This window comes from Lichenostomus cassidix, chromosome 4 (genome assembly GCF_008360975.1).
Source record: "Lichenostomus cassidix isolate B80296 chromosome 4, HeHo_3.0, whole genome shotgun sequence".
NCBI classification, from domain to species: domain Eukaryota; kingdom Metazoa; phylum Chordata; class Aves; order Passeriformes; family Meliphagidae; genus Lichenostomus; species Lichenostomus cassidix.
This window is the reverse complement of record NC_139484.1, coordinates 63,796,960-63,822,405: the sequence shown is the minus strand read 5'-3', so window position 1 is coordinate 63,822,405 and position 25,446 is coordinate 63,796,960. Positions and strand designations below refer to the sequence as shown.

General features: G+C 41.9%; 2 protein-coding genes across 2 annotated transcripts; both read left to right on the top strand.

The window, feature by feature from the left end:
- The first annotated feature begins 1,091 nt into the window (after positions 1 to 1,091).
- Positions 1,092 to 12,167, top strand: TMEM129 (transmembrane protein 129, E3 ubiquitin ligase). Its single transcript, XM_085059600.1, has 4 exons — positions 1,092 to 1,531; positions 2,601 to 3,075; positions 5,358 to 5,517; positions 8,180 to 12,167. Exons 1-4 carry the CDS (start codon positions 1,327 to 1,329, stop codon positions 8,426 to 8,428), a joined length of 1,089 nt encoding a protein of 362 aa, XP_084915726.1. The 5' UTR covers positions 1,092 to 1,326; the 3' UTR covers positions 8,429 to 12,167.
- A 1,446-nt stretch (positions 12,168 to 13,613) lies between these two features.
- On the top strand, positions 13,614 to 24,487 carry LOC146438707 (uncharacterized). Its single transcript, XM_085059598.1, has 12 exons — positions 13,614 to 13,793; positions 15,337 to 15,453; positions 16,692 to 16,796; positions 17,154 to 17,285; positions 18,056 to 18,205; positions 19,012 to 19,149; positions 19,762 to 19,878; positions 20,275 to 20,382; positions 20,769 to 20,882; positions 21,252 to 21,365; positions 22,136 to 22,328; positions 23,166 to 24,487. Exons 1-10 carry the CDS (start codon positions 13,741 to 13,743, stop codon positions 21,355 to 21,357), a joined length of 1,140 nt encoding a protein of 379 aa, XP_084915724.1. The 5' UTR covers positions 13,614 to 13,740; the 3' UTR covers positions 21,358 to 21,365; positions 22,136 to 22,328; positions 23,166 to 24,487.
- Positions 24,488 to 25,446: the final 959 nt, after the last annotated feature.

Sequence of the window (25,446 nt, the reverse complement as noted above, 5' to 3'; positions counted from 1 at the left end):
TGATTCTACCGTCTCAATTGTTCTGTTTCAACAATCTTTTGCATGAAATCACAGAAAGGAAACTTGCTGCTTCACAGCCTGTGTTTTATTACTGAACTTAGCAGTCCATTCAGCACATTAAAACAATCCTTAGTCTTGAGTCACCAGACAGCAGCAACGAAATGATTGTTAAAACAATAAACTTGCTAACAAAGGATCTTTTAGAATGAAATTAGGTGCCCAGAATCCAAGCACAATTTTATTGATGTAACCATCTTCAAGAGTCATGAAACCACCAAGAATTCCCAATCTCCATCACAACAGTAACACGAGCAGCCTGCCAGCATTAGGATGTCACATTCCGTGGGTGGCATTTCCTATTTACTTGTTTTCCCATCACTAGCAGCATATAACATCACATGCTTCTTTCTCTGCCCTGCTTTCCAGTTATACAATCTCCCCTTTCTCTAAAACAGACAGATATGGAAGTTTGTGGTTATAACAGGTTGCACACAAAGGGTTTTGTTACATTCCGTAAGAAACAGCGAATGTCGTGGCTATTAGCTATCATTTGTACTCCCAACAATAACCAGAGACTCCAGCCAGGCCTCTCCCTTTACTGTGTTTGGGGGCATACAAAGATACCTTAAAACATGCCTCCCTTTAAGGCATTTTAATATCTTACATCCTTAGAAAATATTAGAAAAAATATGAAAAAACATTACATAAAACACACAAGGAAAAACAAACAGAAGAGGGTTTTTTAACTTTTAAAACAGGCCATTTCCCTCCTTTGGAAGTACCACAGAGCTCATCCAACAGAGCTCATAAAGAGCTGGACTCGGTTCCTTCTGCCAGGCCCGTGGAGCATGACCTGGAAGGCGCACAGCGCCGGAGGCCAGCGGCAGGGGCTGCGCGTCCCGCCCGGGCTGCGGGCGAGGTCGGGCTGCCCGCTGGAACGGGGACGTGGCTCGGGGCGGGACGGGCGGAGGAGAGAGGGAGGGAGGAGCGGAGGGGAGGCAGGGCACGGATGGAGGGGAGGGAGGAGATGGGCGGAGGAGAGGGAGGAGATGGATGGAGGGGCGGGCACCGTCACTGCGAGGGGAGGAGGGTCCCGCCCCGGCGGCCCCGCCAGCGCCCGCGCCGCGCATCCGGGGGTGCGGCGGGAACTACCGCTGGAGCATCCGGGGCTGCAGCGGGAACTATCGCTGGAACCACCGCTGGAGCATCGGGGCCGCGGCTGGAACTACCGCTGGAGCGGCGGGAAGTACCGCTCCCCGCTGGAGCATCCGGGGGCGCGGCGGGAACTACCGCTCCCGGGCACCCCGGCGGCCGGCGGGGCGCAGCATGGAGAGCCCCGCGGTGACCTTCACGCTGGCCTACCTGGTGTTCGCCGTGTGCTTCGTGTTCCCGCCCGACGAGGTGCGCTCGGCGGGGCTGACGGTGCAGAGCCTGCTGTCCGCCTGGCTGGGCAGCGAGGACGCGGCCTTCGTGCAGTACCACCTGCGGCGCAGCACCGGCACGCTGCTGGCGCACTCGCTGCTGCCCCTGGGTGAGTAGCGCTCGGGATGCTTCGGAATGGACATCCCGAGCTTTGAGCACCACACACAGAGGAGCTGCAATTGAAGTACAGACTGGGGAATGAGATGCTGGGGAGCAGCGCCGCGGAAAGGGGCCGGGGAGTGCTGGTCGATGGGAAGTGGAATGTGAGGCTGAAGTGTCCTGGTAGCCAGGGGGACATCGCTGACCTGGGGACATCGCTGACCTGGGGACATCAGGCACAGCATGGCCAGCTGCGCAAGGAAGAGGATTGTCCTGCTCTGCTCTGGGCTGGGGCAGCGTCACCCCGAGAGCTGGGGGCAGTTTTGGGCACTGCAGTATAAAAATGACATTAAACTATGAAAGAGTTTCCAGAGGAGGGCAACAAAAATGGTGAAGGGCCTTGAGGGGAAGCTGTGTGAGAGCAGCTGAGGGCACTTGGTCTGTTCAGCCTGGAGAAGAGGAGACTGAGGGAAAACCTCACTGTAGTTAAAGCTTCATGAGGGGAAGAGGAGGGGCAGACCCTGATCTGTGCTCTGTGGTGACAGTGACAGGACTGAGGGATTGGCCTGAAATTGTGTCAGGAGAGGTTTAGGTTGGATGTCAGAAAAAGGTTCTTCACCCAGAGGGTGGTTGGGCACTGTTCCAGGCTCCCCAGGGCAGTGGTCACAGCACCAAGCCTGACAGAGTTCAAAGAGTATTTTGACAATGCTCTCAGGCATATGGTGTGACTCTTGGGGTGTCCTGTGCAGGGCCAAGTGTTGGGACTTGATGATCCTTGTGAGTCCCTTCCAACTCGTCATGGTCTGTGATTTAACCAGAGAATGCAAATCGGCTTCCATTAGCCATATAATTCTGCTAAAACTAAGTGGCATCTCACAGGTAATTTTATTCAACCAACAAATTCAGATCACCTTCCTTTAGGTATATAATTCTGGTAAAAGTAGCATTTTACAGGTAATTTCATTCAATCAGCAAATTCAAATTAGCTTTGCTTAGCTATGTGATTCTGGTCAAAATCAGGGCTATAAGTTATTGCAGGTTCTTAACTGTTTTCTGAAAGTAAGCTTTTTTCCTTGCAGGTTATTACCTTGGTATGTGCTTTGCTGCACCTGAAAAACATCTTTGTTTTTTCTACCTGGCTTCAAAAGAATGGAAAACTTTCTTCTTCTTCGCGGTACTCCTTCCAGCAATCACCAGTGCCCTGGCATATTACTGGTCACGGAAAGGTTGGAATAATCATCCGCTCGCCCGGACGCTTGCTGTTCATGCTCTCCCGCAGTCGGGTTGGAGGGCAGTAGCTTCTTCCATCAACATGGAATTTAGGAGAATTGACAAATTCGCTACTGGAGCGCCAGGAGCAAGGGTGATTGTTACAGACACGTGGGTGATTAAAGTGACCACCTACTGTTTACATGTTGCCCAGCAGCAGGACATTCATTTAACGGTGACAGACTCCAGACAGCATGAGCTCACCCCAGACTCCAACGTGCCTGTGCAGTTCCTCACCATCCGAGTTGCCAGTGTTAATCCCTATGTCAAGGCATTTGATATCCGGTAAAACAACTGCTAAACCTGTTGTGTTACATGTGTGCTGTTTGATGGTGCTGATGGAATGATTTTGTGCCCAATCTGGAGGCTCCCTGGTCTCATCCCTTCCTTATTGTTCCCTGCCTGGTGTTCAGGGGTGCTGTATGTGCAGTTCTGCCATGCAGTGCAGGGAGGGTTATTTAAAGAGCTTTATACACATGCAGCATTGAATACACAACGGATAAACAAAGGGATTGCCCTGTTTGATCCATTCTTAGGGAGAGGATTGTGCTGGATGCAGAAAGAAGTAACTGGAGAAAATTAGGTGAGAGATGGAGAACAGGAACGAAAGGTAGAATTTTTGGTCTTCCAAATTTTGGGTGAGGAGAAATAGCTATTTGTCTAAAACTGTTGTTCACCCATGACTTTAGATTTTTTCTTGTGCTTGAGGCTCATAATTTTGTCACTGCTCAGAAGAGTTCTTACTGAGCTACTGCAAGCCAACTGCCCTTAAAGCAAGGAAGTAATTTTGGTCCTTTCCTGATTTATGTGTTCTCACAGCAGTAAATCATAGCAAATGTGAACTGCTAGGGTTTGTTTTGCAAGGACCCATGCTGTTTATCTCAACAGTCTCTCAGTGTAACCAGTCTAAAGTACAAATTCTGCAGAAACCTCTCACACTGAGTAGAAGAATACTAAAGTCTTTGTTGTTGTGTTATTAAGAGCCATGTTAGTACTCCCAAAGCCTTATTTGAATAGGTATTTAAGTGTCTTTTTGCTGTATATTTGTATGTCAGCAGCATTAATTAGGTAATTAAAAGCAGACAGATCACCAGACTTGTAGGTGTGCTGTGGGGCAAGCATGAGGAAGGCAAAGAGGTGATTATGGTAGAGATGCAGGTGAGTAGAACTCGGAACAAGAGGTTAGTTGAGCTAAACATGACAGGAAAGGAGACTTTCACAGACCTGTGAGAGTGTGACCAAATGAGTATTAAACAACTAATGATTTTCTTCTGCAACCACTTCAGTGCCAGAGTGGCAAAACTACACCCCCAGCTAAGAAAATCATGACTTGTTTGACAATTCCTTTCAGGGAAAAGTCCTAACCCCAAACTGTACTTTGTGGCTAACCAGAATAGCATCACGAACAGTGTTTAAAAGCTGTTCTAATAAGATGTCAGAAATAGTAAATCTCTGCTAGAATGTAGCAGAATCATATACAATCATTGTATATATTCAGAATCAGAATCAAATGCAGTGAGATGTTTCTGGAAGAAAAATGCTTTTGTGAAAGTGGGCCACATTTCCCTGCACGTTCAGTGTGAATTGTTCCTCTGGATATAAAGGTCTCTGTGATTTGCATTGACAGCATCTATTAACAAATGACATTATCCTGTAGCAGTAAAAACAATGGAGACCACTGGGAGCTAGAGCTGAGCCAGCCTTGCATTGTGCTGGGCTCTGGGAACTCAGTGAGTGATAGGAAAATGAGGGCAATCTTCCTGGGATTTCTCCATGAAAGCTGATTAAGGAGTGGAAGCATTGAGCTGAAGAGTTCTGACGCTACAGTTCAGAACCTTAACAGTAGAAAGGGACAACAACAGGGACATGCCACTTCAGGATCTGAGGTCTCAGGTGCCACTTGAGTGCTGTGGGCATCACTTTAATTTAATTTACAGAAGCAGCTGCTGTGAAACACAGCTTGTAGCAGCCTTAAATCAGCAGTGGTTTGTGACCTCTGTGAAATTTCTGCGTTTATGTAAAATTGTATCATAAAATCACAGAACCTGATAGATTGACATTCTTCTGCTACAAATGTAGTACTGAATCACCTTGTGATGCCTGCTGCATGATATAATTAATGTCTGTCCTCAGGAGTTAATACAGGAGAATGTAGATACAGTCTAAGTAGACAGGCATTAAAAAGGTGACAGAAATAGTGCAAACAATGCTTTGCAGTTAATGCATGATTTATGTACCTATATTGCTTCATTCATGCTGTTTACTGCAAAAACCTTCCTTTGTTTTTGTATGATGTTTTGGCTGATCTCTAATATACTCTGCTGGCAATCTTACACAGATATGAATGAGGACAGCATATTCTGTTGACCAAGTTGTGCCAAAACCAATAACTAAACAGCAAAAGAAAACAAGACAAGACAGTGCTGTGTATTTATTCTGACTAATAAGTGCCAGCCTAAATAGATTTTCTGTGGATTCACTTCCTTGGTGTTGACCTCTGCAGTGTACTGTCAAGGTATTTGGGTGGATTATCATGGTAACATTTTGCTCCATCTTTTCTTCTTCAGGTTGAACTCCACAGAGTATGGGGAGCTCCGGGAAAAGCTCCGTGCTCCTATCAGCAATGCAGCTAATGTTGTGATCCATCAAAGCCTTAGTGATTTATTTTTAGAAACCTTTACATCTCTGGTGGAAATAAACCAGACATACCACGTTCCAAGCACTCAGGTGAGACTTTCTATCCGTGTGAGACTGTAATAATTATACTTTCAATGTAGATGAGCCTGTGATTACTGTGTAAATGATAAATGCTTACTTAGGGCTGTCTCAGGTGAAGTATTAAGAGAATTCATTGTTGTGGGGTTAACAAAAAGGTTTTATTAAAAATATGGATTAAACTATGAATGATGATTAAATTATAGTTATCATATGATTATGCTTATAATCCTCATTTATAATTAAGCAGTATTCAATCAGTAATTAAATGGTAATTGAACAGCAGTCAAACACTCTAATACTCACTACACTTCTAATAATTCAGCTAGCTTGCATATGATATGTTTTAGATCTAATATAAACTGTCACTTACCTTGCTGTAGATAACAGATACGAGGTAAGGGATCTTTTGACCTCAGGAGGTAAACCTTAAGAGGTGTCCTGCCTATCTGATGCTGCCCTACAGGAAAGCTCCATGGGCTTGGGAGCTGCAGTCACTCAGAGAGTGACTTAAGTGTGTCAGGCACTTGAGCTGACAAGGGAAGAGTCAGTGGAGGTGAGAGCTAGAGACCACAGGGAGAGCTGTTTTTGTTAGACTTAGAGAGTGACTGCTGGTTAAAGTGTCCCTTGGTGTGGGTGTGCAGCCGTAGGACTTACAGTTTCATCTCGCTGGGCCCTGATAAGACATGGCCTAGATTCCTTAACTTCCTGAGAAGATACAGCCAAGAACAATTTCTTAGGGTCTGCACAGCTGGGCTGACTCCAGTCAGTGATGCCAGAAGCTGTTTGCTCAGTCAGGGTGACGCTTCCCTCACAGGGGCTCACCTGCTGTCTCAGTAAACATGTCATAAATGTAGCTCTGGCTGCTGCTTCTGTTCCTGCTATGAGACAAACTGTATTGTGAGCATTATGGTTTTGAGACATGAGAAGTAGCAGTGAAATAAAGTCCTCTGTAATAAATTTCCATTAAAATGTTACGTGAAAACATTTGGAAATGATGACATTACACTTGCAGAAAGTTTATGGGGAGCCAGAGTTACAGCTGCTGTTGCTGTCCTTCAGGCAGTTTGCTCCATTACAGCTTGCTTTTCTAGACAGCCAGGTTTTGCTGGATCTTCTGCTGAAATCAACTAATGACTCTTAATCAGGATTTGCTTTAGTTGTATTTATTATAGCTCTTATTATATGATGTTAATTATAACACCACAGAGTCCTACCTCCAGTAATATTCACAGAGACCTGGCCATTATTATACTTGTGCAGCAGCTGGAAGTGTGACTGGAGCACTGTCCTGTGTACCAGAGGGAACCAATTAAACCAGTTCTGGTGACTCTACAGGGAGTCTGTGTACAGTGGTTCAGCTAATGGAGTGAGGGGTTGGCAGCTTTGGCAGTGTTATGCAGCTTATATGGTTCATGAATTCGGTAAAATAATCATATATAAATATATATACTAAATAAATTTATACATATAAAATATAATAAAATAACTGGATCAGGTGTGTCTGCACATAATTCTGTGTGTTCTGATTGCACTGCCAGCATGTAGTGAAAAGAGATGTTCAAAATAAAGAGAAGATATTAAAGCTGCTTTCTTGCAAAGCATTTAATTTATGACATATTTAAGTGGCAGCTGAGCTACTGAACTTGGGTTTGACACTGAGTGATAAATGACATCACTGATTATGATAAGGATGTTAAAAATACACTGATTTTTTCCCTGTTCTGAAGCTCCATGAATATGTTTAAAAAGTTAGTTAATCTTTCTATTCTACAATTTCACCTGCTTAAAAGCTAAGATTAGCCCTAATTTCACAATTAAAGCTGAATGGCTTGTGTTCCTCTGGATGTGCTCCACAGCCCAGCTGCCAGTGCAGCTGAGCAGACACTTGAGCTGACAAGGGAAGAGTCAGTGGAGGTGAGAGCTAGAGAGCAGAGGGAGAGCTTGTTTTTGTTCTAGCAGCAAGAATAGGATTCAGGTCTCTGTGCCTATTCAGTGTGCTGTCTTTTGAACTTTGTCAGTTTCTTGGACAGCTGGAAGACATGTGGGAAATACTAATTGTTTATTAATTGTAAAATACTTCATAGCAAGATGATGTTCCCATATGCAACTGCAAGTTCATGTGGCATAATTAACTGTGGGGAAGATCAGTTATTCCAATATTATCCAATAAAAATTAAGTAAGTTTCTGGACTTCCAGGATGAGTGTCCTTGTGTTTAGTACAGCCCTGATTTCCTCTTTTATGTCTCTTACTTAGAAAGATGGTAGATAGGAACAGCCATTTGCCCTTTTAAGTGGTAAGAACTGTTCGCTTGGTTTGTTTTCCTTACTTTATATGGGTATGGTTTTTGAAAAATAGCTTGAATGACAAAGCTGGCTGCTTGCTTACCTTGCTGTGGCTGCTGGAAGCTCTTCAGAGAGTGAAACAATGGTTATTTTTCAGTCATTTTTGTTTAATCATTAGTCTCATGCAGCAGTTCTGGGTTTTCTGTTCAAAGAGAAGCTTTGCTGTCATTTGTTAGAGAGCGTTCTAATAAAACCATTTGATATCCTCTGGTGGTGCAGTTCTGCCTTGATTATTCTACCACAGATGATTTTCAAAAGCCTTTGAAAAGCAGTAACAGGAACCATTCTGTGCAGTTTACACTTTTGATGGTTTTTCTCCTCCCTCAGGAGCTGGAGCCATGCATAGGGTGTATGCAGACTATTGCCAACATCAAGCTCATCAAGAACTGCCAGGAGCCGAACGAGGGGGAATGCCAGCAGTGCTACTGCAGGCCCATGTGGTGCCTCACCTGCATGGGCAAGTGGTTTGCCAGCAGACAGGATCAGCAGCACCCAGAGACCTGGCTCTCGAGCCAAGTGCCTTGTCCGACCTGCCGAGCCAAATTTTGCATTCTAGATGTTTGCCTAATACGATGAGTAGGACTTGGGTATGTTTTAACTTTTTTTATTTGACTGTGTTTCACAGTGGGTTTGGTTAAAGGCCTGCTAGATCTGTTTCAGAGACTTTGTGTTCTATCAGTGTACAGACTATAAAGGTTTCTTTTACAGTGTTGAAAACAGATGTAAATCTTTTCAGTTCCTTTCCACTTTTACCTGGATCTGTGGATTCTACTCACCTGATGTCAGCTTCTGGATTTTAATTTTTTTTTAAACCCATATTTTCCTTTCTTACATTTTGGATGGGATAAGGTTATCCTTCTACATTTGCAGTACTATTGTCTTTTCAGGTTTTAACGTAGGTTAAATTCTTTATATTTTTAAATTTAACTTGGGTTTTGATTCTTTAATAAAGGGCTAACTGAAAAAATTGCTTTGGTTAGACTTCATTAATACATTTGTTATTCTTTAATCCAGTTTTAAAGTTATTATTAATCTTTGCAGGTGTTCTTCAAACAAGTGTACCAGTTGTGTTCCTTCAGATGCTCCATTCCACTCACAAAGGGTTGCAGTAGGCTAAGAAATTTAGTCCCTGAAGATTTACAAGTCCGTATGGACCTTTTATTCCATTAATTTGCCTCTAGCATGCCTTTTGATGGATGTCTTTATTTCAAAGAACAGAAGGATTTGGCAGCATAACCCATTTACTTACACTGCTAATGCTACGCATCACTAAATCTGTTGGTTTCCAGGAGCTACATTGCTTAGGAGCTACATTGCTTTCAATGCTCTTTAGGTAATGGGACTTTTTTAACATACATTTGAAGGGAGTGCAGCAAACATCTGAGCTTTAATTTGTAAATTAAAATCATGGCTGGGTCAAATAGAAAAAGGAATACTTTAATGCTTTGGTCTAGGAGAATAAAAGTCCTTAATACCTCCCACCTGAGTAATCAGAAGGATCTTACCAGTAAATCATGGGCAGAGGTGATGTGAAAACCTCTTGATTACCATGACAGGCAGCTGCTTGGAGCAGGAACAGGCAGCAGGATGTAAAAAGGGTACAAGTACTGCAAGCACAACCATGAAACATTTCATGAGTCTCAGCTGAGCTACAGGTGGGGAATGCACCCACCTGCACTTGGAGTCAGGCAGGAAATGGTTACAAATGTGGCTGCAAGCAATAACTTAGAGAGAGGTAAGGAACTGAAAACAGATCTGACAGCATTGCGTGAAAACTAGCATTTATGTTCTACTGTTGGTGTTGGATTTAACTTTTGGATTTAACTTTTGGATTTTTTACAATAATACGCATTTGTAAAAATCCAAACTGCTTGAGTTTAAGGACACTCATTGCTTTAGCATATCTCAGTTTCTTTATATATGACATCTACTATGCAATTATCTAAACTACCTATTAATAAGAGTGACTTCTCTGTTGTTCATTACGTTTTGTTTTGGATTGTACAGAGTGAAAATTTGACACTGAGACAGGTAGTATGGATTTGTCTCTCTTTCCCAAAGAGATCTTAAGTGGCATGTCACTCTTCATCTGAAGAGAATTAAATTGAGTTCTGGAGTTTCAGACAGATTTGTTGGCAAGTCTGAAAATTAATAAAACAAAGCTAGGTGCTGATCAGCAATTTTAGATTTAATTTTAAATATTTTCCAATACTTCTGTGGGAAACTTATTTCCAGGTTGAAAATGGTCACTTCAGGATTTTTTTAACCTTTTGCAGATTTTTACAGGGCCGGTGGTGTTGTCTGACATGCACCTATCAGTACACAGCAGCCTTTACAAATAAGCATTTTGTAACATTTTCTTCTGGAAAGTTTACATAATATGGCACAGATACAAGGGATATAGCCCTTGAAATAGTTGCAGAAGAAAGGGTAGGATTTTGAAGCTGTGGTTTTGCCACCTACAGTCATTCAGTTCCTACAGCACTTTGCCAGTTTGGAGTAAAAAATCTATATTGTAAAGAATGTGAAGCTAAAATCATAAAGGCCTCGAGAAACTTAGATAATGGAAACATAGTTGCAGATGGTTTTATTAAATAAAAGCAGGTCAGTTGCCAATATTATCTCATGTAATAAAAGCTTTAAACTCCTAATTGCTTTTGCAGTGGAATCTACTCTGAATTCACTGGAAGTTTTCACTTCAGTGGAACTTTGCTTTTGTTCATCTTACCTCTTCTCTCTATATAAAAGTATGACAGAGTAACAGTGTTAGATGTTTTATATCCTTGCTTTTTTAATGCACTGTCCACAGAAGTGCCTCTTAGAAGACTTAATAATGATAACAAAAACCAAATTATAATTTGTGTTAATGATTGCGCCTAGACTTAAATTCCTTAAAACAAGTAGTGTTCCCAAAGTTTAGATTCTCAAAGTAATCTGATGTGCTTCCAAAGTTTGTAAGCTTCTTAAAGGCTGTGTTAGAGAAACAACTTGCTAAAAATCCATATGAACAGGAAAATAAGAGTGCAAAAATAGGCATATGTCTTCATGATCGCTTTAGGTTATCATCCAAAGAGCCACATGCATATATAGAGCCATTTCTAGAGAAGATCCTCTCTGTTTGCAGTAAAGAACACACCACTGCCTCCCACACAATCTTGATACATTTCTTAAATATGAGAGAAGGTTTAGAATCAGTTTTCTTACCACATTTTGCAAAAAAAAAGAAAAAAAAAAGAAAAAAAACTAAGTAATGTAAGTGGCTAAAATATTTGCTGAAAGAATTTTCTTTTTTATTATTGTGTATAAATCACTAATAGTGATTTTGTGTTGTATTTCCAGCTGTGTGTGCTTTTCCACATCACTTACTCAGGGGTGGGCAGTGTTAGTAATCTGAAGTACATTACATAAAAGTGATGTCATTAAACTAAAGACAATCTGTGAGTGGACTATGTCAGTATAAATACCCCATATGAGTGTATCATGTATAGCCCAAATCTCCTGGTGTGCTGCAGCTCAACAGGTCTTTCTCAAATCATGGCTTTATTATTTATTTCCATGAGTGTTGTTACTTCTGTAATGGTAGCATTCCAGAAGATATCGGGGAAAATGTTATCTGTTGGTTTTTTAGGTTAACATAATTTGTCAACCCAAAAAAGACATTTTTTCCAAGCAGGAGATATTTTTAATCCATTGTATGAATACATTTTTTCTACCATGAGGTTTGGCATAGCTTGAAACCAAAATACCAGGTTATCATGTGATCTCTTCAGTATGAGTATTTTTGTTGGGCTGAAACTGGACCAAGTTGCCCAGAGAAGTTTGCAGCTGCCTCGTGCTTGGAAGTGCTAAAGGAATTGAATGGGACTTTGAGCAACCTGGTCTGGTGGAAGGTGTCCCTGCTTGTGGCAGGGGGTTGGAACTGGATGATCTTTAAGGTCCCTTCCAACTGAAACCTTTCTGTGATTTTATAAAACTTGTTAGACTGCAGCTAAGCACAATTCCAGTCAGGAGAAACCTCAGTAAGACCGAGGTTCTCATGCTATTTCTTAAGAAATGTTTGTTGACTTTGAGCTGTTTAAGGAGTTGAGATACAAATACTCAAGCTCTCACATGGATTACAAGACATGTTCCTCCAAAGACCTACTGTAAGATTTCTTATTTGTGGTTTTTGGTGGTCATTTTTGCTAGATAGCTTACCTGTTTAAAATGAACAGTATTATCTGGATAGCCCTTAAGGAAAAGGCTTAATGAATACATGCAGTTAATCTTAAAACTCTCTGAAGAACTGAATAAAAATGCAGTTGATTCTTTGTAAGACTTCTGGTTTTAATTTTAAAATTATGTTTATCAGGTAAAACTTCATATGGGTGGAAATCAGTCTGACTTATCTGTATGCAATGTCTTATTTGAGAATACGAGAATAACTGCAAATAGGGCTTAAATTCTCCTAAAGGTCTACATGGTAAGTCCTTCTTGGATGGATTTCCCTACTGTAACCTGGATACAGAGGATTGCATAAAGGGAAGAAGGTGTGTATGAAATCTCTATAAGAACTTCAAGAAAAAAGCCTCCAAACACTTCTTGCAACTTCCAGATGGGAAGGAATGACAACAGATCTCATGAAATCAGCAGGGGCAAGTGTCTAAAAATTTGTCTTTCCAAGGGAGCACCGGCCTGCAGCAATAGTGTGTCCTATATAAAACATTTATTTTATCATGACCTTGCTCAGATTTATTACCAAGCACCTATCACATTCCTGTATCATATTCCTGTAGTAGTGGACCTACTGGAGCGAGTCCAGAGGAGAGCCATGAAGATGCTCAGAGGGCTGGAGCACCTCTGCTATGGACACAGTCTGAGAGAGCAGGAGTTGTTCAGCCTGGAGAAGAGCAGGCTCCAGGGAGATCTTGGAGCACCTTCCAGTACCTAAAGGGTCTCAAAGAGAGCTGGAGAGGGACTTTTGACAACGCCGTGGCATGACAGGACAAGGGGGAATGGCTTTAAACTGAAATAAAGTAGGTTCAGATTAGATATTAGGAAGAAACTCTTTACTGTGAGGGTGGTGAGGCACTGGAACAGGTTGCCCAGAGAAGCTGTGGCTGTCCCATCCCTGGGAGGGATCCTGTTCAAGGCCAGGCTGGATGGGGCTCTGAGCACCCTGCTCTGGGGGAAGGTGTCCTGCCTGTGGCAGGGGCGTTGGAAGTCGATGGTTCCCTTCTAACCCAAACCATTCTGTGATTTTATGGAACTGGTTAGCCTGCAGCTAACTACCATTCCAGTCTGGATAACCTCAGTAAGACTAAAGCTCTGAATGCCATTTCTTATGTTTGTTGACTTTGCGCTATTTAAGGAATTGAGATACATATGTATACTGGACCAAGTTAAGGTCCTTTCCAATCCAAACTGCTCTGTGATTGCATTAATGGCATGAAATGTGGGACACATTCCTGCAGCGTGTACACCGTGGCGGCCACCAACCCCTCACGACATCTAGCAGGGAACTAACTTGTCCCAAAACCAATCCTTGGCTATTGCGTGAGGTAACGCCGTGCTGGGGGAGCTGGATTTTGGATTTTCCCTGGATCTCCGAGCGGAGCGGGCCGGGGGATGCGGGCGGAGGGAGATGCTGTGAGGGCAGCGGTGCCCTCGGTCTGACGGAAGCTGAACCAGGGCTCTCACAGGGGCGCAGAACGCTTCTCTTCCCGGCTGCTCCACCGACCACCCCTCCCACAAGCACAGCCCCGTCCCGGGCCGTCCGGCTGCGGCCCCGCCCGGCGCACGCCTGCGCTCCCGCGGGAGGACGGGCCGCGCCTGCGCTGCTACAGCGGCCGGGGCCGGGCCGGGCCGGGCCGGGGCCATGTTCGGCGCTGCCGCCGCCCGCCTCAGCCATGTCCGGCGGGCCGCGCCGCCCGGGCGCAGCGGAGCCGGGCGGGCTGCGCAGGTGGGAGCGGCCGCGGGGGCACTGGGGACGGGGCGGGCAGCGAGCCGCTGGGCGGGCGGGGGTGCGGCGCTGCCTGTACCGGGGCGGCTCTGGCGGCAGTGCTGGCAGCCCGTGCTCCTCCTGCAAACCAGCCCTTGTCCTGCGCCCTCGGCCTCCCGTGCCGGTGGCGATGAGGGAGCGGCGGCCCGGGCAGGCGGGTGGGCTCGGCGAGACGCCCCGGCCCGGCTGGGAGCAGCGCGGCTCGGCTGCGGGCTGGAGTGGGCGGGCGGTGCGCAGCGAATACCGGAATGTTTCTAAAAGGCATGATTTTCGGTTGTCATTTCCTCTTTCGTTTTCAAACAGTGTTGTGCTTACGGCGTGTGTTGTAGTGAAGCACCTAAGCTAGTGTGCTTTTTTAAAATTGTTCTTTAAAGTCGTTAAATGGTGCGATGGTTGAAGGTGGTTAGAGGAGGGTTTTATCCATTCATCGCCGTGGCGACAACCGAGCGGGTTTGTTAGTGTCCTTTTCCCTGGTCTGTGATTCAGAGGGAGCTGTTTGTCTCTGTGGTGTTGGTAACTTGGAGGCCTCTGGGAGCAGCAAACTCCCCAAGCCAGTCAGGGCGGAGGAGGAAGGGAAAGAAAACATGGGTGGTTAACGCAGGGATAAAATACCAAAACCCCTTTTTTCCCGCTCCCTGGTTGAGCTGAGCATGGAGACCTGGCACATACAGCGAGCAGTGTGTTTGCAGTTACTCACACAATCAGAAATACGTGTATTTACAGCGCAGGGTTTGCAGTAGCAGGTCATTCTCTGGGGCAGGTGTGGTGGATCTGCAGGTGTGGTCCTTAGCCTAGAAGCCAGGTCTGGTGTTAGTAGAAGCTGTGATTGTGTTTTGTTTAGTAACCTGTCATTTAAGATGTCAAAGCTGCCAGAACTGAGGAGAAAAACGTAGAGAACTCAACCCTTAAGCAATCCTTGGCTGACCTGCCAGCGTGTCGCAAGCACTACAGTCAGCTCCTTGTCCCAGGCTTCCCTGTGAGGACTGTGCAGCTTCGTCTGGTCAAGAGTTTCCTGTGTAAAAGTGTTTCCACATAAACATTTGACCTACTTCTCCTTAGTCTTTTTTTTTTTTTTTTTTTTGTACGTTGAAGTGATATTTCTGCATTTGCCTTTTCCATGAGTTTACTACCGGATGGGGCAGTACATAAATGTCAAATAGTGCACTGCTGACAGATGTTGGCACATGTCCACAGGTTCATAAACACTTGTGATAGTCTTCAGTTAGGTTTTTTTTCCCTGCCATTTTGTTTGCAAATAGATTATATTTTTGGTTATCTAAATAATAATGGCTTCCTTGAAAATTTTAATGTCTTAATTGCATTAGTCAAAGACCTTTTCTCAGCAATTTCATTGTGTAACACCTTTGTTAAGTAAGTGTTCTCTGAATAAGTTGATGTAGATCACATATCTGTGTGCCAAATCAGATTGTCCATATTTGTTCTTTTATAGGCATGCTCAGGACTACCAGTGACTTAATTTCAGATGAAAATTCTTGTTTTCTAGTTCTGTGCAACATCCACACTGCTGGCATCAAGAACAGGAATGTAGAAGCTGGAATGATTCAGATTCTTTGGTGTTTGAGGAATATCAATGCAGCCATTCAGACCATTGGCTGGAGAGGTAAGAAATAAATGTGAATTTTCTTTACAGCTCCATTTTCCTGCACTTTTCTTTAGGACTCCAAGAAAACCTTGAATGTACTTAGGTTGAGTGTTTTCTTATAATACAGTAGCAGAGAGTTAGGAGATGATGCCTGCATCATGCCTAAAGAAGACCATCCAGTTTGTCTAACTGAAATACATGCCATAGTATTAGCAAGTATTCCAAATGAAAGGGACAAATGCTGTGTACTGAGATAGTAGTTTAAGCCCTTTATTGCTGAAGTCTTCAATATTAGTATGAAATTCCCAGTGAAGCCCTATGTTATTACTTTCATAATTTGCCTATGCATCTTGATGTGTAAGTGTGGGCAGACCATCCTTGTCTCTTCACAGTGCACTTGGTGTATTCAGCTGTACTGAGTTTCTTAGTGAGTACCTTTTCTTTTTCTGCAGTCCCTTACTGAGGACAGTTTGAGATGAGCTAGAATTTTATACTTAGGTAATTCTAGGGATAATCTGCTTGGCTTTTGGATATTCTATACTAAAGACCTAAGGTGGAGGAAGTGGTTGAGACTGTTATCTTACAGTCTGATTCCAAGGGTAAAAAGTGGTGAGTGCTGAGATATGGGCAGAAAACTGAACAGAATGTAAGAGGAAATATTTTACTGAGGGTACATGAAAATATTTTTTTATGTAATTCATAACATTTCTGAGTATTACACTGTATAAAGGTGATTCTGATTTTTGATGGCATGTTTAATATTGCTTCTTTAATAATTGAATCTTTTGAAGAGCTTAGGAAAAGGCCTTGTATTCAGGAGTGTTTTCTATGTCTTTGATGTGGTCATAAAAATGTTAACAGTATGGCATGAGTGTGCAACTTAAATGGATGTGCCAGCAGTGTTTTGTGTTTCTCTTGCTGAGTGGATATGTTCCTTTTCAGTGTGGAATCTTTGTCCTGTGTTAAAATGACATTGTCAGCATGGATTGTAATTTCATCTGTTGTTGTGAAACCATTTAGGGAAAGTAAGACTATAAGCTAAATCTGCTTCTGGATTACTTGCATGGCTTGTTAAATGTTGAGGCATTAAAATTGACAGAAGAGGGCAGACTGAAGGTGACTTTGAACTGAAATAGAGAAGGAGCATGCCCGTGGTGTTACAGTTGTGGAGATGGTTTTGTCCACTATTGATGTTTCTGTTCATTACCTGTGTTATAAGCAGCACACATTCACATTGAATTCCCATTATTTTCTAGCTCTACAACACAAGAACATTCTAGGCCTCTTTCCAGTTGCCCCAACTGGGAAGGTAGAATTGAAGAAGGCAAAACAATGAGGACATCAAATAAAAAAATGACAAAGTAAGTACTGAGCTATTACTGCTTGTTGTTGCATTGGTTTTAGCAATAGCCATGTGATGATCTCTGACTAATTTACATGCATTAATGAAGATTTGAAACACAGACAGGCTGTACCATACCAAGCCTGAAGGAAGCCTTCCTTAAGGAGGGGAGTAGCACTGAGAAGTTTTATCTCAAAAGCTACTTGTGGGATTATTTGAGATGCAGATGTGATTTTTCACTTCTATGAACTAGGGAGGTAAGAGTTGTGCTCACTGTCTATCAGAGTAGGAATACAGGCAGTTCTAGAGTATGTGTTTATATAACTTCTTGTAAAGCTGTTAAGGTTCTTTCCAACTTCTAATTTTTGTTTTCAAGTTCTGTTTCAAGTGACTCTGCCAATCCAGCTGAAAGGGAAACTGATGAAGTGGTCCTGAGGAGAAGACAAAAACAGATCAATTTTGGGAAGAATACCCTCGCATATGACAGATACATTAAAGAAGTTCCAAAGTAAGTTCCACTGGGGTGCAGATTTTCAGATGAACTCTTATTTGTTCCTGGTGTGGGTGTGTAGAACAACACACAGCCTTAGTTCTCTTCAAATTCTTCATCTGGTCTTTATTGCTGAGTATGACTTTATATGGTGTGCAATATCTCTGGGTAACTTGAGTCAGCTTTCCCAGCAGTTTTCCCCCTGAGCTTAGAGTTCACCCTCAGCTTTGTGTCTGTGGGATGGGGCAGGGCTGACTGGGGACAAGAGAAGGCCTTGAAGCTGTGCAAGCACACTGTTTAGCAGTGACCAAGAATAAGTATGTTATCAACACTGTTTTAGCCATGAATGCAAACCACAGCACTACAGGGACTGCTGTGGAGGAAGTTAACTTCGTCCCAGCCAGTCTCAGTACAATACTAAATAAAAGAAGCTGCACTTTGACTCAGGAAAAAGTAGAGGGATCTGGAGGTTAGGATACTACAGAAGGAGTATGAGTTATGCTTCTGTTTCATATTTGTCTGTGGGCAGTAGGCATCTGCTCTTGGCAGCTGTCAAAGTGCCGGACTGGATGAGCCTCCAGTCTGACTTAGCACATTATGGTTGGTTGTTGCTTTTGTGATCTATTTTTGATAATGTGTTATAATACACGCATTTCAGTTAAGTGTTCAAAACTATGGACACTTTATTTATCAGACCACTGATGCCTGTGTGATCTGGTGACCTAAGGATTCTTTTCAAGGAAAAAAAAATATATTCTGAAACAATAAACACCACTGTGCATTTACAGGAACCAGCGAATTCCAGGAGTTCATCCTAGAACTCCCAACAAGTTTAAGAAGTACAGCCGTAGATCCTGGGACCAGCAGATCAGGCTGTGGAAGATAGCACTGCATGCCTGGGATCCTCCTGCTGAAGAAACCTGGGATCTGCAGCCAGTGTGTGTATATGGGTGAATTAAGTTAGGGCTTAAAGAATTTAGGAGGGCTCTGTATTTCCTTTAGAGCATTCCTGACTGGGAGAAAAAAGATCAGACTCAGAAATGGGAGTCTGCCTGAATGTTTTGTTTTCCGTTTGAATCCTGTTAGTCCTCGAGATACTCCAGTTATTTAGTCTAAATTAATCTGCAGTCAGGCATTATGGGGAGGAAGGTATTTGGTCTGCCTGAAATAGTACATTCCCTTCCCCTTTTTATTTACACTGGTGGGCACAAGCAATATTCCTTTTCTAGAAAGCAAGAGGCCTAAGCAGAAATTTGGTGATTACTGTTCCTTGACTTTGATAACTTTCCATCTTTCCTTTTCCTGATGTCATTGGAACCACTTGTCTCCTACAGTAACAATATGTTCAAGGATTTGTGATGTTTCAGAAGGTGAGAGAGAGATTTCTCTGCTCTCTGCAGGAGAGTAGCAGCTATGTTCAAGATGGAAATATTTTTACCTTTTCAGAACTTTGAATTTCTGTAACAAGGCTAGCTCTGCTAATTGATGCCACCTCATACTTTACAAGATTTGGACTAGTAAATTGGGAGGAAAAGAGTAACTGGAATTCTCTTGGCTCTGTAACTGCACTGTGTAAATAGTTTTAGCTGCATTGTAATTGAACTGTGGTAGAAGTTGCAGGTTTTACACCATTTGGATGTCATGTGAGATGAACTGTTAATTATTACTGTAGCTTAACTGCTTTCTGCTGAGCAGTAAGCCAGTTGGGTAGTTTTTTAAACTTTTTTTTTCCTCCTGTTTTTAGGAGTACAGAACCTTCAGGTAGTTCCCAGGAATGGTTCTGCAAAGATGAGGATGTTTCTGGCTCCTTTGTGTTTGACGAAAAGCAGAAGAGAAATGAATGTGAAGACAAATTCAGACAGGCTGACTGCACACCTGAGAGGTATGAGAGAAAACTTCTGTGGTTAGCTAATGGAAATGATTCAGTATGTGTTGATGCTGTCAGGTTTTTGTAGGAAATGGTTAGTGTAGAAGGGCAGTTAATGCTCAGCTTTGGAGTTTGGTACTTTTGCTGTTTAATGTAATCCATCAGTGCTACAGAGCACTGAATGTGGAAAAATTACCAGCATTGCAGAATTACACGCTTTAACAGAAGGAAAGGCAGTATTTTTCAGCTTCTCAGTTTATACAGCAGAGTACTGAGGTTTCTTTAACCATTGCTGGGATGTGCTGAAAGTAGGGCAGCCTTTTCAGAAGCAGGAGTTCCCATCCTAAGTAGTATTGTGGCTGTCTGCAGAACAGCAGGGAGACTGACTGTGACATGTACTTCCCTGTTTACTGAAATATCTTGTCCTGGGGTGACGTGTGGAGCTCAAAATGGTTCTGCTTCCAAAATGCGAGCCATTTGCTCTGTGTTCCTCTGTGTGACTGAAAAATCATACCTCAAAAGAAGACTTCCTCTGTAGCATATGCCATTATTTAGGAGAACTCTGATAAACATTTAGACATAGATAAAAAATGTGATGTGTGTAAAGTCTGTGTCTTATTTTTGTAGTTCCTCTTCTCCCGATTCTTCTCCAGTATGGAAACGCAGGAAAAGAAACAATTCTGACTCCTCTGTGGTTTCAGAGAGCAAAAACCATTATCTTCAGATGTACCACACACTGGAAAGGTATCAAATGATGCTCCATATGGGAATTCACTGATATTATTAACTGACTTTTAGTATATGACTGGTATTTTTCCCTCCATTTGTTAATAGCTTTAATTTTATCTAAGCATTTGCAATTTAATGAGGAAAGGAAATCATGCTGGAATAATTGTACTGTATGATAGCAAGTATTTACAGTGGTCCATTGCAAACTGTCAGAAGACACAACACAGGTTTTTTGTGTGTAGGTTTAGGCAGCACTAAGGGTTTTCGCCATGCAGACATTTCACACTAACCATAGTAAAAATGTGTATACAGATGCGTTTTTTTCTGTCTACTACTACTAGCTCCCTTCTGAAAAGTTAAGAACTGTGTTACAAAAGTGCATGGATTCAGACCTTTTCATTTTCTTCCCAGCCTTACTGACTCAGGACATCAGGAGGCTTTTTCAAAGTGCTCAGAGTGGGAAGCCTGCAATGAAAAAGATGAAGTAATGACAGTACAACAAAGTAGAGAAATAACAAGGTAAATACCCCAGTGATTATGATCTTATTTCTGTTTATTGCTTATGGTGTAAAGGTGTCCTTTTCCTTTTAATCTTGTCCTTCACTAATTACTACTACCTTTTTTGCTTTCTTACATTTCCTCCAACACGTGATATGTTATTTCTGTTCTTTGAGTTTACTTGGCTTTTTCCAGTCTGCTGACTCTCCATCTGTTGCTTTCTGCTGCATCTGCCATCCCAGGTAATGCTGGAAAATTATTAGCTCATTTCACACTCTTTGTCTTGTGGAAAGAATTGGGAGTTTGCCTCTCACTTCCTCAGCCTTAGAGCTGGAAGCTTCCTCTGTGTCTCCCTAGAGATTAACTTGTTTTGTAGCTGACAACGATAGTTGTTTGTTTTTATGCAGTGACCCAATTCCAGCCAGTTGTTCTTCAGGATGGAGTAATCCAAAGCAGCAGAAATCCAGCTTCTTTCTGCCTGACAGCAAAACTTGCAGAGATGCAGACTGCAGGCTGGAGAGGTATCAAATGCAGCTCATAAATTGGGGGTTGAGGGTATTTTTGCATATTAATTTAGAAGCTTAGTTGCTTTCTTGCTGTAATTCAATCCAAGCTTTTATTATAAACATTGATTTTTAATTTTCATTTATTTATTTTTTACTATTCTTCTTAGGAATGTGTTGGTCAATATTTATATGTTGTGTGGTAAAATTCTGTCTTTATGTTCTCATGTTATAGTCTGTGTTAATGTAAATAGATTGTAGCTGTATTTAATATTTAAAAGTTACCATATTAAAGCCGCTTAGTCTTTGGGGGTTTTGGTTTGGTTTGGCTGGTTTTTTTCTTGGTTTTTGAGGGTTTTTTAATGTCTTGTTTTGTTATATTTGTAGGCTTAAACTTTGTAGCAGCTTATTGGAAGGACATCAGTCAGAATATCCTGACAGAGGATGGGAAGATGCAAATGCTGAAGATACAATATTGAGAAAGAAAATCTAAATACCAAGGTGAGTTTTTGCTGTCTACTTACTTGACCTGTTCTGTTTCAGTAGTCCATCCCCAGTATCATTCTACAGAATCCAACTGTTCAGTTCATGCAGATCAGTTTCTCTTTTATTCCTTTATTTTATTAGTATTTTATCCCATCCTCTTGCACTTAATACAGCACCTTAATTAAAAGATCTAATGCTTCAGACTTAGTAAATTGAAATTGTTACCTGTCAGCCAGAAAATGTGTTTTATCACTCAAATGAAAAGTGCCAGTTTTTTAAATTATTTCAGTAATAATTGATGCCTAATTCTGCCTCTTAATATTTTTGTGATGAAGTCACAACTTGGCATTTGCAGCACTAGATTTTAGGGAAAATTTTCTCTTGGGCTGTAGATTCCAATAGATAATGTGATGCATTAATAGGGTGGGTGGTAATCTGGGTCAAACAGGTTTTATTGGCAGGTAGTCTTTTGTGTAATTAGATTGTCTTTGGTCTGCATTTGATACAGACCCTGAAACATGGCCTAGGATGTAACTGTCGTTAAACAAGGATCTTTGAATATTTTGCATAATAAAACTTATTAAGAATATGGCCAAAATTAGTTTTACACTTAGATTTTGCATTATAGCAATATGAGGAAAAGGTGGCTAGAGCTTTTAAAAATTATGCTGATGGCATTTTTCTTCTGACTTTATTGATTTTTAATATAAATTATTTGTGCATGAATAAGATTTAATATCCATTCACTTTTCTAAAGTGCTAATTCAATATTTGAAAATATCTAGTCTCTCTTTGTATATAGAAATATTGAAGAAGGAATTTCTCCTGTGACAGAAAAAGACTTGAAGAATAGGGATGTAGTCTGAGATCAGCAGATCAAGTCTTGGAAAACTGGTGCTGTCATGTAGGATCTGCACTGAAAGAAGAAGAGATTTACAGTCAGCATACGTGCAATCAACATAAGGTGAAATTATTCAGGTAAAAGAAGCATCTCTACATCACAGTTAAGAGCCTTTCTGGTTTCCAAGTAGTTGGTATTTAGCTTTTTTGCAGTGGTCTTTGTTGTAAATAAGGCTTTATTAAGGAGTGTATATATTCAGTGGGTTTGGAATCACTTGTTGTAATTGAAAAAATACCTCTGTTAGATGTAAAATGTATAAAGTGAATTAAATAGCATCTGTGTGGAGCAGTACCTTGGTTTTCTGGGATGGAAAAATCAGTGTTCAGAGCTACATTGTCTTTAATCCTGGCTTTTAGGTGTGATGAGCTCTAACTCTCAAATGTCAGGGACTTTATCTGTGGAAGGAAAACCAGATAGTGGGTTACATGGTAGAATTCCACATGACCTTCCCTTTTGCTAAAGGAAAATTTCTGTCTTGCACAGGAATAAATATAAATATATCTGGTTGCTTTCTAAGGAAAACCTTAGTCAATAGGATATATGAGACCTGGCAGAAATTTGTTAATTAGAATTGAGATTGAAGTCTATTGACATTGAAATGAAAATTACGTGAGGGGTTGGGAAGACTAGGCTCAGCTACTTCATTTTCTGACAAACGTTTTCGGAATGTAGGGTATCTAGTATAGTATTTTTTCAGTAATTCATCCTCTTAAAATGTTCATACTAGCTGTAACACTTCCTTTAGTATGGACAATATGGGGTTCTCCTTCATACTGTGGTATAAGCTCACCATATGCAGTACTCTTTTCCATTTACTGCTACTGTAACAATCCAGCTTAAAAGAGGAAGTGTTTTGCTGTTAGTGCTTCAATATAGCACTGTTACAAAATGCTGTTACCTGCTTTTTTGTTTAGGTTTCTCCAGATCTTTATAAGGATAGATTGTTTTCTGCAAGCTGTGCCTCAAGTGTAAAACTTCAGATTTCATGAAGCCTGTGCTGCAATGACAATGGATGTTCCTTAAAGCTTTTTTGAGGACATTCCTGCTGTGCCTGCGGTGGCAGGTGACATGTGCATTATATTGCAAAGCTGCTTCAGGTAATGGATCTTGACGTTCCCTCTGGAGATCTTGTTCCTCAGAGTGTGCTGATGTGTCTCCAGTGAATTGGTCCAGTATTGAGTCAAACTGAAGAATGCCACTCCTCAAACCAGGGAACCTCCTCTGCTCCACTGGACCAGAATTGTACATCCAGCCTGAAGAACTGCTTCAAAAGAATGTAGATAATTTCAGCCTTTCTCCAGCTGTTGTCTAAGACAAGCTGTTCATAGCTTTTGGATTGGGTGATCACCCATTTGGCCTATTCATTGTTTTCTGAGATGTATTAAGCTGGCATTTGCCTAAGCCAGGTGGGAGAAGAGAAGGGAAAAGTAGATGGTTTAGTAAAATCAGATCCTTTTGAAGGGGCTGAGTGACTGTTAGAACAGCAGCACAGCTTAAATACCTGGATTTTGCTTTTACCTGGATTTTGCTTTGCAGCCTGACCCAAAGAGCTAGTCTACTGTTAAAGAGTAGGAGAGGATGCATTCAGTGCCTGTTGTTCCTACAACTATTGGGGATGAATAGAAGTATTTGCAGGTGTGGAGCTGCTCTTGTCCAGGCTAAGGGTTGTGATGGTGTTGGGATAGGCTCTCCTTTGTTTTACTCTTCTAGCATTATGTGCAGAAGTTTGAAGTGAGAGCTGTGGCTACAGTGGTTTAGACTAAATTCATGTGCCAGTTGCAAGAATTTTACAGTCTTTGTGGCATTTTACGTGGCATGTACTGGGATAGCAGTGTCTGCTAGAGCTGGGAGTTGTCTCTCTGCAGGAGTTTGGTTTTGCTTTTCACCACAGCCTTGCTGTGGGGCCTGCAGTACTCAGGCCAAGAGCCCATTGTGCTGCTGATTTGGAAGTAAGCTGCTTCTCCAGAAACTACTCTGACTCCCAGAATGTTGTTTCCAGGCATGCTTTGGCATTTTTCCCAACACAAGGGTGTATCAGTCACACACCACAGAGCACTGAGTGTGTGTACAAGGGACACATCTGTACAGCACTTTTCTAAGAAGTAATATTTAGTACCTTGTTGTTCCAGTGTGCATGCTTCCATGTGATTTATGATGATTGTAAATAAGGGAATGTGTTACATTTTTGGCAATTTGCCTTTATGGAGAAGAATTAAAATCTTTAACTTTAAAAATCCTTTTTTGTCTGCTTGTGCAGCTGTGTTGTCAGTTTGATTATAAAAGGAATATGTGGGTTCAGTAGTCCTTTTTTGTTTATTTTGAGTGATGTTTTTGCTGTTTTAGCCCTTGCTAAAAGGGGTAAGGAGGAATCTTCAGAGATTAAATTAAACTCTTGAAGGCAGTTTGCAACTTGGGTTGTGTCCAGCCTCTCAGTTTATGTTTAGGGCATTGTAACGTAGTGGAAGGGAGCTGCTGAAGCCCCAACACCCATTCTGCCATGGAAAGGTGTCCTGCTGGAGAAGATGGAACTGCTAGCTGAGAGTAATAGGCTGTCATGAAATACTTAAACTCATCTTAAGTATTTCATGAGTATTAGGAGCCCTTAAGCTTTTGCCTGTGATGGACAGGGCCTGCAATGGATTTATGGACACATCCACAGGATTTGTAACTCAGCTGTCCTTAAAAAAATCTTTGTATTTCTTGGTTGAAGATACTTAGACTAGACATAGCATAACCAATCTGCCTGCAGCAGTTAAATTTTGGGAAGATTTATTCCCCAATCCAGATTCTGTGTGCTTTGACAAACTATGGTAGCACAAGGGAAAGAATGAAACAGCAGATGAAGATGAGGTGTGCTAAAGTCATTTCATGCAGTGCTGCCACTGGATCGAGAGTCATCATGTGTTCTAATTAGTAACCTCATTAGTCTAAACACAGCAGGCAAAACTGGAATGCAGCCTGCCCATGCACTTGTTTACCTACCCAAGGCTGTCTGACACAGTTTACAACTGAAGTAAGTGAAGCAGAAGTCTGGCACTCCACCCCCAGTTTTTCCTTTAATTTTACCCAACTTAATTAAATCTCCTCTGCATAAATCTGTGCTCAGTTTGTAATTAAGACAAAATACACCCTGAACTTCAGCAGACAGGTTTCAATTTCTTCCTAGAAGGGACATGTATCTTCTTTTGGCATGCT